This window comes from Cotesia glomerata, linkage group LG6, assembly GCF_020080835.1.
Source record: "Cotesia glomerata isolate CgM1 linkage group LG6, MPM_Cglom_v2.3, whole genome shotgun sequence".
NCBI classification, from domain to species: domain Eukaryota; kingdom Metazoa; phylum Arthropoda; class Insecta; order Hymenoptera; family Braconidae; genus Cotesia; species Cotesia glomerata.
In genome coordinates this window covers 25,446,596-25,460,095 of record NC_058163.1, presented here as the reverse complement: position 1 = coordinate 25,460,095, position 13,500 = coordinate 25,446,596, and the positions used below count along the sequence as shown (strand labels likewise).

General features: G+C 29.5%; 1 protein-coding gene across 4 annotated transcripts in view; it reads left to right on the top strand.

Moving 5' to 3' along the window:
• Positions 1-11,126, top strand: part of LOC123267683 — a 141,393-nt gene extending 130,267 nt beyond the window's left edge. Inside the window, exons 1-9 of one of the 4 annotated variants that reach the window (XM_044732461.1) lie at positions 2,316-2,561; positions 2,706-2,812; positions 4,365-4,747; positions 4,871-5,093; positions 5,185-5,475; positions 6,438-6,565; positions 6,643-6,815; positions 7,074-7,452; positions 8,536-11,126. In XM_044732461.1, the coding sequence (XP_044588396.1) occupies positions 2,728-2,812; positions 4,365-4,747; positions 4,871-5,093; positions 5,185-5,475; positions 6,438-6,565; positions 6,643-6,815; positions 7,074-7,452; positions 8,536-11,037 (4,164 nt within the window). In that variant the 5' untranslated portion in view covers positions 2,316-2,561; positions 2,706-2,727 and the 3' untranslated portion in view covers positions 11,038-11,126. Of the gene's footprint in view, positions 1-2,315; positions 2,813-3,438; positions 3,515-4,364; positions 4,748-4,870; positions 5,094-5,184; positions 5,476-6,437; positions 6,566-6,642; positions 6,816-7,073; positions 7,453-8,535 lie in introns of those variants that run through there. The other 3 variants (XM_044732460.1, XM_044732463.1, XM_044732462.1) reach the window with 3 other exon arrangements.
• Positions 11,127-13,500: the final 2,374 nt, after the last annotated feature.

Below are 13,500 nucleotides of genomic sequence, written 5' to 3'. Positions count from 1 at the left end.
GCAATAAACCCAAGCGATAGAGGACCCGAGGTCAGCATGGCCAGCTGTACTCTCGGGCCCGCTGACGTCACGAAGGCTTATTGCCCCTTTGCACTTTTCTCACACTTTTCTATTTCCCGAAGATTTTCTTCGTGTCCCTTCGCAAATCTTCGGGGCCTTCTACCCCACTACTACCCTTTAAACTTCGACTCTGATACCCAAAGTGCAGTAGTGGACACCATTATTCCGACCTAACTCCCCGTCCTGAGTGCATGTGGCTCCGGGTGATATATTTCTGTCGTGAATCGTTACAATATACATAGTAAATTAATCTCACGTTTACTTATTAACAGAACCTACCACCGTACCCATTAAAAATCCTAAATAATGTACATTCAGATTAATACACGGCAGTTATATTAAGTTAAGTAAGGTATGTATTTATGGAAATAATATATGTGGACGTACCTTTTTTTGTCCATTGGCTTTTCTTCTTTTCACTAGGTTACTTTTTTATTTTTGGTTAGAGTAGATCAGCCAGGATCAGTTACCGGTTTTATATAAAGTGCAAAAACATTTTTTATCATAACGGAACCTTGACCAATTGTTTTAAATTGTTAGTTTCTTACACCGTTAATATTTTAAGGATTTAAAAGCCCTGGAATGGAGTTTTTTTATTGCTATTGTTTTATTTTGTGATACTTTGCAGGATTTCTTCTTGATAATTTATTTAATTCAACCTATTTCAGATAAAAGTAATAAAGTTAGCCGACATTTTTAGTTTTTTGATTTTTTTTTTTAATAATTAAATTAGAACAAAAAAATATTTTTAAAAAATTGCACTTACAGTTTTTCAAGTTTTTTATTTTTTTTTATATTTTTTTGTAATAATTTTTTCGATAAAAAAAATTATAAAAATTTTAAGATGTCGGCTAACTTAATTTTCATCTTTTTCAGTTATAATTATAAAAAAAAAAAAAAACATTCAAAAATTATGATACTGAAGTCAGCTGACACCTGTCAATTTTTAAAATTTTTATAATAAATCAATAACAATAATAAACATGTTCTTAAAAATTTCCTAATTATTTTTTTTAATCATTACATGAGAAATATTTTTATTAAATTTTTTTCACAATAATTTTATTGCTATTTAACTATAAAAATTATAAAGAAGAAATGTATAAATAATTAGAAAGAAGAAATAGATTATTTAAAAATTGCTCTTATTTGGAACAAATATGGTTTTAATAAAAGCTACTTAATGAATAAATGTAAATTTTTAACACCGTGAATATTTAACAAGGTTAAAATACGAATATAGGTTTTTTTATTGTTATTTCTTGATTTGATGTTATCTTTAATTTCTTCTTTATAATTTATATAAATTAACATATTCCAGTGACATTACTAAAAAAAAATCCTTTAATAGATAAATATGTTTATTGATAAAAATATTTTGTTGAGATAACAATACGACATATGACATATGATAACAAGTTATTGTATTAGCGTAGGGATAAAAAAATCATATTTTATGATAACAAAACATAGGTTGTAACAAATAATTTATATGTTTTATCAAGGAAACAGTTTCGTTAATATATAGCAATACTTTCTAGTTAGTCCAAAAAAATAGTTTTGCTAAATTAATAAATCAGGAAGAGTTAGCACATACTATATTTGTATTATATTGAAATATTTATTCTTAATATTTTATTAACTTTTAAAAAAATAACATTAATTTATTTCAAATAAAAAATATTAAAAAATAATTTAAGGAAGAAATGTAATTAAAAAAAACTATTTTTAAGAAATTATAAAAGATTTTTCGGGAGCAATTATTCTCTAATTCCTCTTCTATACCATCTGTGCAAAAAATGCCATTTTTAATTGCAGTTATCTCGCTCTTGAGATTAATTAATTTTAAATATTTTAGGAGTTGTTACACTTCAATATCTTTAATAAGTATCAAAAAATTAACAATTTTCTGACAGTATCCCTGTATGGAAATAATCATAATTTATTCTTACAAATTTTTATTATTGCTCTCAAATAACTAGAGAAAAAAAATGATTAAAAATTTCAATTTTCAATTGTTCATTTCAAAAACTTTCATAACCCTGAAGCAAAAAAATCTAACATTGAAAAATCATACATTAACGCAACAAGTGTCACCCACAAATGGCGCAATCTACAAAATTTATTCTTCAAACAACCAAATAGTCTTCATAAATTTATTTAATACACTGAAAAAATAACTCCAAATATTTCTTCGAGTCCAAAGTAAGTATTATATACATAAAAGCATATTCTTCTTGATTTAAATCCCTAATTTGATTTTTCAGTGCCGGCAGTTAAGTTAATGTAGTTGGCCAGTGTGGGTATATCACCTTCGGAGTCTGCGCAAGCATAAGCTCTCACCCGAGCATTCGTTTTTCCCAAGAGCCAGTGCTGCCCCGAGGCTCCGCGCTATATCGAGACACCCGCGAGTTAGTTTTACTATTATAACCAAGGTGGAGGAGTGAAGCAACTAGCTCATTTGAGCTAGTCTCCATCATCATCATCATCATCATCATCATCATCATCATCTTCATCATCATCATCTTCATCATCATCTTCCTCACCATCATTATTTCTTCCTTTGATCTGCTGGTCAGCAGACATAAATACAAAGGCAAATGGTGCATGTGAGATTCAATTTACAACGGTGATCTCATCATCACCATCTTCATCAAAAAAAGAGCAATGGGGAATGCATCAGCTAAGAATGCAAGAAGACTATCAACTTCTACCGGAAGTAACTCCAAGAGAGTCCACTGGGGTGGTCCAGGTACGACGTGTGACTGGTGATAAACTGCGTCAAGACAAATTAGATTTAGATTTTAGTAACTTAATTTTTAACTTTATTGTCTGATAAATATATAAATACTTGTAGCTTAGCTTAGCTGTCTGGTGATTAAGTTAGGTCCATTGTCGTCGTCTATAACTAAACAGAGCATCTATACTATAATATAACACTTTGGTATCTATAACGAGAGCGCATCATTTGGCCGCGGACGAAACACTCAAACTCAAAGTGACCCGGAATTTTACTAGCTCTTTTACTTCTAGGCATTCCAACTTTACGTATATTCATTCTTTCACTGTTTCACTATAAATATTTAGATCATCGCTTTTATAAAAAGACACCACTGCTTTTTTTTTTTTATTTATTTTCTTCATTGGTTACTTAAGGGGAGATTTTATTCCTTGGATTTTTTGTAAACATGTCTAGTATACTTTTATTTATTCTTTAATAATTCAACGACGCTTTACATTCGTGCAGTCGATACGTACTTTTTTTTTTATTTTCATTTTTTATTCTTCCTCTCTTTCTTCTTCTGGCAATACAAGCTGCAGAAGAGGAAAGAGATCGCGGGAAGACAAGAGAAAGAGTAAGAAGAAACTAGCCAGTGGTCTCGAGCTTGCCAAACGGTTTTCCGTTTTATTTTTGGATCCACGTGCGCGATTGTGTTGGAGACGCTGTAACTAAGTACGTGAAAGACGAGACGGAATTATTGTGTAGCCTGGTGTTTTTTTATGGATTATTTCTTCTTAATTTTTTATTCATTTGTGTACAATTATTATGCTCAGATCAGTAAACATTTTTTTTAATTTTTATTTATACTTTAATTAGCAGAAGTCTGAAAATTTTATAGATTTTATTTAAAGAATTAATTAACAATGGAAAAATTTTATTAGCAAATTTTGAGAATTTTTGTGTGTAATTTTTTGATAATAATTTCTCATAAAACTCATGATAATTATCAGATTTTTTTTTAATTAATTTAATGTGAAGAAAATTTTATTAATAAATTTTTAGAATTTGTATGTGTAGTTTCTTGTTAATTTTTTTTTTTGTAATAATTTTCAACTTTAAAAAATTTTCTAAATTATTAAATAAATAAATTAGCACTGAAAAATTATTTTTAAAAATTGCATTTTTAGTTTTATAAAATTTTTTTATTTAATATGGTTTTTTTGTTGAAAAAAATTTTTAAGTGTCAAAATTTTTTGATAATAATTTCTCATAAAATTCATGATAATTATCAGATTTTTTTTTAATTAATTTAATGTGAAGAAAATTAAAAAAAATTGTTTTAATAAATTTTTAGAATTTCGACGTGTAATTTTTTGTTAATTTTTTTTTTGTAATAATTTTCTACTTTGAAAAATTCTAAAAATTATTAAATAAATAAATTAGCATTGAAAAATTATTTTTAAAAATTCATAGTTTTATAAAATTTTTTTATTTAATATGGTTTGTTTGTTAAAAAAAATCTTAAGAATTTTTAAGTGTCAAAATTTATTATGAAGATTATATTAATTTAGGATTTTTTTAGGAGTTCCAGCACCACCTGGAAAGCCAGTCCTAATTCCTGGATCATCAGACGACGCTCAACCAGACATTGTCGGCATTCGCTGGGAACGATCGCCAAGTAATGGTGGTGCTCCGATAATTGGATATTTAGTAGAACACCGACGCATGGGGTCGCCCCATTGGGTCAGATCATCGCCAAACCTTTGTCCATTTCCTGAATTGACTCTCAGTGGACTAGAACCAGGATGGAGGTATCAGTTTCGCGTGAGAGCGCAAAATAGCTTAGGAATCTCTCAACCGAGTGAACTGTCAGATCCGCTGACAGTTACGCTTCAAAGATCCGCAGCTACTATACCACATTTTGAATTGGAACTTAAAGACACTACTGCACTTGAAAATGAACAGGTTATTATTGGTAGATCTTATAGACAAAAAATTTTTTCCATTGTTAATAAATATTTAAGAAAAAAAATTATAAGTTTTTAATAATTACCAAAATTTTGAATGATTTTTTAAATTTTATTACAGGCAGAATTTGTTGTAAAATTTTCCGGGTTACCAATTCCAAAAATTTCATGGTTTAAAGACGGCTTTGAAATTTTTAGCAGTAGAAGAACAAGAATAGTCACAGAGAACGGTAAAAGTACACTTCTTATCCATCAAACAGCGTTGAATGATGAAGGTGAAATAAAATGCACGGCTACGAATCGTGCTGGGCACATTAGTACGCGCGCGAAACTTAATCTCGAAGGTAAGAAAAAGAAGAAGAAGATATATTAAATTATCTTGACATTTTCATGATAATAATTGAATAATAATTCAATTTTTGATTAAATTTGTAGCTGCACCACGAATACGGCTTCCCAGGCAGTACGAAGATGGACTCCTCTTCGAGCAAGATGAAGCAATCAGACTGAAAGTATCCATAGCAGGGAAACCTGTGCCTAATGTCACCTGGTTACACGACGGTGAAGTTATAAAATCAGATGATAGACACATTATCGATGCGGCTGACAGTGGAGAGTGCTCAATGAGGATACCTGCGGCTAGGAGAAAAGACCGCGGAGAGTATACTGTAAAAGCTGTTAATAAGCTTGGTGAAGATATCGTCTCATTTCTTGTCACTGTTACAGGTCATTTATTTTATTTAATTATTATTATTATCCATATTATTGAGAAAATGAGCAAGAACTATTGACATTTTTAAAGATATAAGCTCATCCCGAAGTTACACTCATCAAGACCTTTCATTTAAGTACCCACATCAATTTTTCGTATATTTTGTATATTTATATACATTATATATATATATATATATATATATATATATATATATATATATATATATATATATATATATATATATATATATATATAAAATGCATGTGGGTACTCAAATGAAAACTCTTAATGAGTGTAACATCAGGATAAGCTTATATTTTAAAAAATATCAATAATTAAAAAATGACATTGTATCTCGTGAACAATTGACATTTTTAAAGATATAAGCTCATCCCGATGTTATACTCATCAAGACCTTTCATTTGAGTACCCACATCAATTTTTCATATATTTATAGATATTATATATATATGTATATATGAAAAATATATCAAAAATGCATGTGGGTACTCAAATGAAAGGTCTTGATGAGCGTAACATCGGGATGAGCTTATATCTTAAAAAATGTCAACAATTAAGAACTGTCATTACTATCTTGTAAACTATTGACATTTTTAAAGATATAAACTCATCCCGACATTACACTCATCGAGACCTTTCATTTGAGTACCCACATCAATTTTTCATATATTTTATATATTTATGTATATTATATATATGAATATATGAAAAATATATCAAATATTGATGTGGGTACTCAAATGAAAGCTCTTGATGAGGGTAACATTGAGATGAGCTTATATCTTTAAAAACGTCAATATTTAAGAAAGTGCAGTGCAATTTAACAAAATTAATTATTTAATAAAGCAAAATTTTATTTATTTATAGTTCACCAGTTATTATTATTATTATTATTATTATTATTAAATTTTTAAATTAATATTGCAATTAATTTGTAATACTTGACTACTAGATCGTCCATCAGCACCAGGAAAGGCAAAAATTGCAATGACCTTGGGCAGATCCGTGACATTGTCTTGGAGCGAACCTGAAGATGATGGTGGCTGCAAAATAGGGACATACATTATCGAGTATTATCGGGTAAGTTTGCTAAAAATATATTTTTTGTCGGAGCGATAAATCTTTTAGGTGATTTATACTGGACTTGTTTTATTCAGATTGGTTGGGACGTCTGGCTAAAAGCGGCAACTTGCCGGCAACCAACGACAACCTTGAGCGAGCTCATTGAGGGCTCGGAGTATAAATTTCGCGTTAAAGCTGAAAACCCATATGGTGTTAGTGATCCAAGTGAAGAAAGTGATGTCATCTTCATTCCAGACCCAAAACGAGGGTAAATGTTTTATTTAGATTTAATTACCCAAAAAAAAAAAATTATTTTTATTGCAAAAAAAGCGTGGGTTGGATTTTAAAATATTTTTTTAATAACTATTAATTTCCAAAATTAATTAAACTAATAAAATTAATTTCTTCTAATAAATAACTATTCTTATTTTGTAGTTTTTAGTTCCGTTTGCTACTGAACCATGTCTTTAACTTTTCTAAACTATAATTTAATTTGATACCATGTGTTAATTAAAATTTTTTTCAGAATACATGCACCACCTTTACGACCAGATAAATCACAAAGTCAACGAGAGATCCACCGAGGCAGAACTGAAAGACGTGATCAAAGTGAACCGGCTAAGAGAACTCGTAGTTTAACACGTGAAGAAGCGATCCGTGATAGTCATGCTAATGAATTTCAGACTCCACCTTCCAGATCAGCATCCGCACATAAATTAGTTTTGGGCCCGCCACCAAAACCCCCGCGTGCTGATAGCAGAGTTACTTTTTCAGATACCGTTTTTTTGCATCTCGAAAAGCCTCTTGAAGACGATGATTTACCGGTTGCGCCGGCCAGGCCAAGAACTAAGCGAGACAAGGTTCAACACTCGCCTCCGGAGGATGAGATAAAGGAAAGGCACCAGGTAAATTTTATTTTTTAAATTTCCATAAAATAAGTAGTCAATCTATAATATTAAGAGAATAAGTAAAATTTTGTAGCCAGTGTATTTATATGATGATAATTTTTAGACTGCATTCAAAAATGCTCTATCTCTAAATACATAATTAAGAAATGACCTTGTATTTTGTGAACTATTGACATTTTTAAAGATATAAGCTCATCCCGATGTTACATACATCAAGACCTTTCATTTAAGTACCCACATCATTTTTTCATATATTTATATATATTTATATATATCATATATATGAATGTATGAAAAATATATCAAAAATGCATTTGGGTACTCAAATGAAAGCTCTTGATGAGTATAAGATCGGGATGAGCTTATATCTTTAAAAATATCAGTAATTAAGAAGTTACCTTGTATCTTGTCAACTAATGATATTTTTGAAGATATAAGCTCACTCTGAGATTACACTCATCGAGACCTTTCGTTTGAGTACCCACATCATTTTTTCATATATTTTATATATTTATATATATTATATATATGTATATATGAAAAATATATCAAAAAGTCATGTGGGTACTTAAATGAAAGCTCTTGATGAGTGCAACATCGGGATGAGCTTATATCTAAAAATGACAATAATTAAGAACTGACATTGCTATCTTGTGAACTATTGACATTTTTAAAGATCTAAGCTCATCCCGACATTACACTCATCGAGACCTTTCATTTGAGTACCCACATCATTTTTTCATATATTTTATATATTTATATATATTATATATATGTATGTATGAAATATATATCAATAATGCATGTGGGTACTCAAATGAAAGCTCTTGATGAGTGTAACATTAGGATGAGCTTATATCTGTAAAAACGTCAATAGTTAAAAAAGTACAGTGCAATTTAACAAAAGTTTATTTAACAAAGCAAAATTTTATTTATTTGTAGTTCACAAGTTAATTAATTAATCACACGAAATTAATCAAAAAATTTCAATCAGATTCTAAATTTAAAGTCTCACAATAATAGTAATTAAAAAAAAATTTACCATCAATCTAATTTAATAAATTTAAAAATTTCTTCCAGACAATCATCGCACCAGAAAAACTACCAAGTCCTCCAGTGCTTACAAGACAAGCCACATTAGAAACTTTCGAAAGACCATACGTCCTACCAATTGAAAAATCCCCTTCTCCACTCCCACCAATTAAAATTCCCAAAGAAGAAACCCGTCTGAATAAACCCACCCGACCTATATTACCCCGTGAGGCAACAGAAGACGAAGACGATACAAAATTCCGGGGTAGCTCCGAAATAATGCTCGTACTTTACCCAGACGAGGATGCTTCACCAGGAAAGCGCAATCCTTTGGTCAGATCATCTTCAGAAGGCGAAGCCGAAGAAGAAGACGAAGACTTACTTCCACCCCCAATGTCCCTATCATTGCCAGAATTATTCAGCGCGAACCACCAAGTGGTCGAAATCCTCCGCGAAGCTGTAAGTTCAACAGAACTTCTCCACGAGCGTGCAATGGAGCGATTCTACAAAGCAGTGGCCGTAGAGGAGGCCGAGGCTGCTAAGAAGACCGACTTAGGCGTAGTTGATAAACCCAAAGAAGGCTTAGACTTTATCTCCGGTCGCTTGAGAAGCACCCGGTTAAAAAGAAGACCTTCCTCAGGGTCTCCAGTTGGAACTCAGGGTAAAAATAAGTGGACCCGTCGGCGGTCCAGCGAAGGCCAAACTTCTTCTCAATTACGCAATCTTCCTCCAAGCTTAATGTTACCCGCGCCTCAGATAATTGCCTCAGATCCTAATTTGCATGAAGAAGATCCCACAGAAGTTCTCAAGCCAGCTTCACCAACTCTTGCTAGCTTGCATCACTGGGACGATAAAAATATGCCTTTAGTTCCTGAACATCACGCGGAAGAATTTATTTTAGAGCCTTCTGAAGAATCTTTCACCCGCATTGAGTACCGGCGCGATGTAAAAACTCCCGACAGAGAAATTGCGTATGATTCTATTGTCGCTGATGATTACGAAGAGTCTACTGACGCTGAGTCCGAGCCTGAAAGCGACTCAAGTGAAGATTTGAGGACACTCAAGTCCAGAATTCTCGCCCAGCCGATTATGGACGAGGAGGACACTTATCATCCCCGTGGCCGGCCTATTTTATATGTTCCACCTCCTGATCCTGAGTACAGAGTTCAAACAATTGATACTGTCCCAGCTAGGCCTTTTTATAATGTCTCTCCCAATAATAACAATAACAATATTCAGCCCAAGTCTATTTTAAAAAAACGTACAGAAGAAGATCCAGTTCCTTTAAATAGCTTCGGAAGGCCAATTCCTCCGGAAAAACCTATCATAGAACGCCAGGAGAAAAAAGAAGTTCCAGTGGAACCTCCTGTTACTTTAAGGAAGAAATCAGTGACTGATTTGTCTGATGGAGCAGTTGCTATTAGTAATAATAATAGTAATAGTAATGCTCCTGTTATGTCTGAGTTAGATAGTGACAATGCGAGTCTTTTAAATGCTGCTGAAGTTGCTAAAAATAGGAGGCGCTCTAATCAAAAACCGGTGGTTGAGAAGAAATCTTCTGTTGAAGAAAAAGAAGATCTAGAAGCTAGGCAGGCTGTTGTTGATCATTATATGGAAATTGTTAGGGAATATTCTTTAAGTCATGCTGTTCATCCTGTTAATTATTCTAAATATTCTTCCAATACTTCCAATGGAGCTATTACTACTACTAATAATAATAAAAATAATAATGTTAATGATAATAATAATAATAATAAGAAGGAGAATAATAAAGATTCTGGAATAATTCCAAGTTTGAATATTCAGACAAAAATTGCAAATTTAACGGAGAAAAATAAAGAAGAAATAGGAAGAAGAAATAATTTAACAAGAGTTACAACTGTTGATAGTTCTTCTTCTTCTATTCCTAGTGCAAATATGGTGCAGGAAAATTTGAGATCCAGCAGAGGACTTTCTAGAAATAATGAAGCTACAATATCGAGATCTAGAAATATTTCTACGGAAAGAATGAGGTCGTCTTCGAAAACTAGAATGCCAGAAGTGGATAAAGGTCCGTCGAGGTCTTCTTCTAGAACTAGGAAGCGTGATCTTTCAGGAAATAGAGATACTGGGTCGAGATCATCTTCGAAGCAGAGAGGAGAGACTAGGAAGATTTCTTCGAGGAATAGTTCTAGGGAGAGATTCAAAGCTGTTGATGTTAGTCCAAGTGATTCGGAAACTTCTCAGAGGGTTGTGGGGAAGAAAATTAGTAGGGAGAGACCGGAGAGATTTAGGAGGAACTCGAGGGCTTATGATAGGCCTGATAAGAGCAAGCTCGAGGCTTCAGGTGTTATTAGTGAGCGACTGATGGCTGAAGCTCATATTAATGTCAGGTCTTCGGTTAGCTATGTTATTGATTTGATTATTCTTATGGCTGCTATTTATCTTTACTTGTTTAAAAATGAACTTTTTGCGATTCCGTTTATATTTCTTCTTATTTATCGGCAAGTTGAGGAAGATATCAGAGGATGGATTCCTAAATGGTGGAAGGCGAAACCAAGAGATAATTGATGAATTTAATATTGAAGATTTTATTTTAATATTATATGAAGTAATTTTATTTTCCGGTTATCATTAATAAAATATCTATATATAATATATTTATTTAATTAAGACTTTTAAGTATTTATGAAGATTTGTAAAGGTGATTTAATTATTTTATTTAAGAGGTTATTTTATCATTTATAGGCAGTAAATTTTCAAAGATTAAAGATTTTTATCTCTCATTTTTTCACCAGATATTTGTTGAAATTTTGAGAATAAAAAGCAAAATTAACACACAGCTGACATTTTTTTTAATATCAAATATTTATTTTTGTTTGAAAATAAAGCTTGGAATTAAAACCAAAAAAAAGAACTCATAGATTCTAAAAAAAAAGAAGAGTTTCTTAATTTTTATTCTATATTTTTGCTAAAAAAATTATTCATAATTGAACAAGTTTTTGAACTCGTGAAATTTTCTTAAAAAATTACAATTTAAAATATTAAATGCTTTTCTTTTTTTTTCTAAACTTTTGAAAAATGCTTTTTTCACACATTTACTATACTCCTAATTTACTAGCTTCTAATTTTTTTAATTTTTAATTTTAAAAATAAAAAAAATTTTTCTCACATTATAGAAAAATTTAATAAATATCTGGTAAAAAAATTTTCTATTTTTTTTTATTGAACCGAAAAAAACACCAACAATTTTTGTCTATAGACTAGAATAACTTCTTAAATAATTGAACCAAAGATTGTATCATGTGACTGTGTCACCTCAAATTTGTATCTTTAATAAATAAATAAATAATAATATTAAAAATATTAACAATAATAATAATAAAATAAAATATTATACACATAATTATTGTTATTGAATTATTGTATTAAATAAAAATTGGAATAATAAATAAAAAATGACTGTAAATAAAACAAAATTGTTATAATTAAAATAAAAAAACTATAAACTAATTTAGCATACCTATATTTAATCATTTTAATAATTTTATAACAAGTAAATTATGTCAAAAAAAAAAACGACTCTGAAGTTGACAGACATTAAAAATTTTTTTATAATTTTATGGCAATTAAATTATTATGAAAAAAATTTAATTAAAAAATTCCACATGTGAAAATTAATAGAAATTACAAGTGAAAATTTTTAGAAGCATTTTTTATTATAAAAATTTTTTTAATTGACAGCTAACTTCAGTATCATAAAAAAAAATTGACATGTAGAAATTTTAAAAAATATAAATTGCAATTTTTTAAAAATAATTTTTTGGAACAAATTTTTTTTTAAATAAAACGAAAAAATTGTCTAGTGACTGCTAACTTAAATATCATGAAAATTAATTTAGAATATATTTAATAATTTAAAAAATTTTATAGCAAATAAATTATGGCAAAAAAAATTGACATGAAGAAATTTTAAAAATTAGATGCAATTTTTTAAAAATAATTTTTTGGAACAAATTTTTTTTTAAATAAAATGAAAAAATTGTCTAGTGACTGCTAACTTAAATATCATGAAAATTAATTTAGAATATATTTAATAATTTAAAAAATTTTATAGAAAATAAATTATGACAAAAAAAAATTAGAAAAAAAAATTGACATGTAAAAATTTAAAAAAATAGATGCAATTTTTTAAAAATCATTTTTTGGAACAAATTTTTTTTTAAATAAAATGAAAAAATTGTCTAGTGACGGCTAACTTAAATATCATGAAAATTAATTTAGCATATATTTAATAATTTAAAAAATTTTATAGCAAATAAATTATGACAAAAAAAAAATTGACTTGTAGAAATTTTAAAAAATAGATGCAATTTTTTAAAAATAATTTTTTGGAACAAATTGTATTAATAATTAAAATTAAAAAATTGTTAAGTGATTGCTAACTTTAATATCATTAAATATCATTAAAATATAAATAAAAATGACACAGGTTAGCAGACGTCTAAAAATTTTTGATTTTTTTTATTAATTAAATTACAACTAAAAAGATACTTATAAAAAATTGCACTGATAGTTTTTCAAGTTTTTGACATGTGAAATTTTTTTTTAATGTTTAATTGAAATTTTTTCAATAAAAAATTTCTAAAAATTTTGAAATGTCGGCTAACTTTATTTTCATAAATAAAAATAGTAAAATGAATATTAAACTATTATATATTATTATTAGAGTAAATAACGAATAAGCGTTTAATGGAGCAAGAAATGTAGCGAATGCTGTTGATGTTTTAAGTAAAGAGTAGTAAGTAATATAAAGAGAATGAAATAAGCTCTAGCTCAACTCTGAGAATCAGAGAAGAAATAAAACGCATGCGTATGTGACTCCGAAAAATTATCGTAGTAAGAGTAAAAGAAAAAAAAATATGACGATGAACTCGGTGAATTCGACGTCAGGCGTCGCGTTCGCTTGCGGCTTGCGCCCTCGCTGGGAGACCGTTTTAGACCTAAGAGGCGGCCTCTACGGTGAGGAGAGAA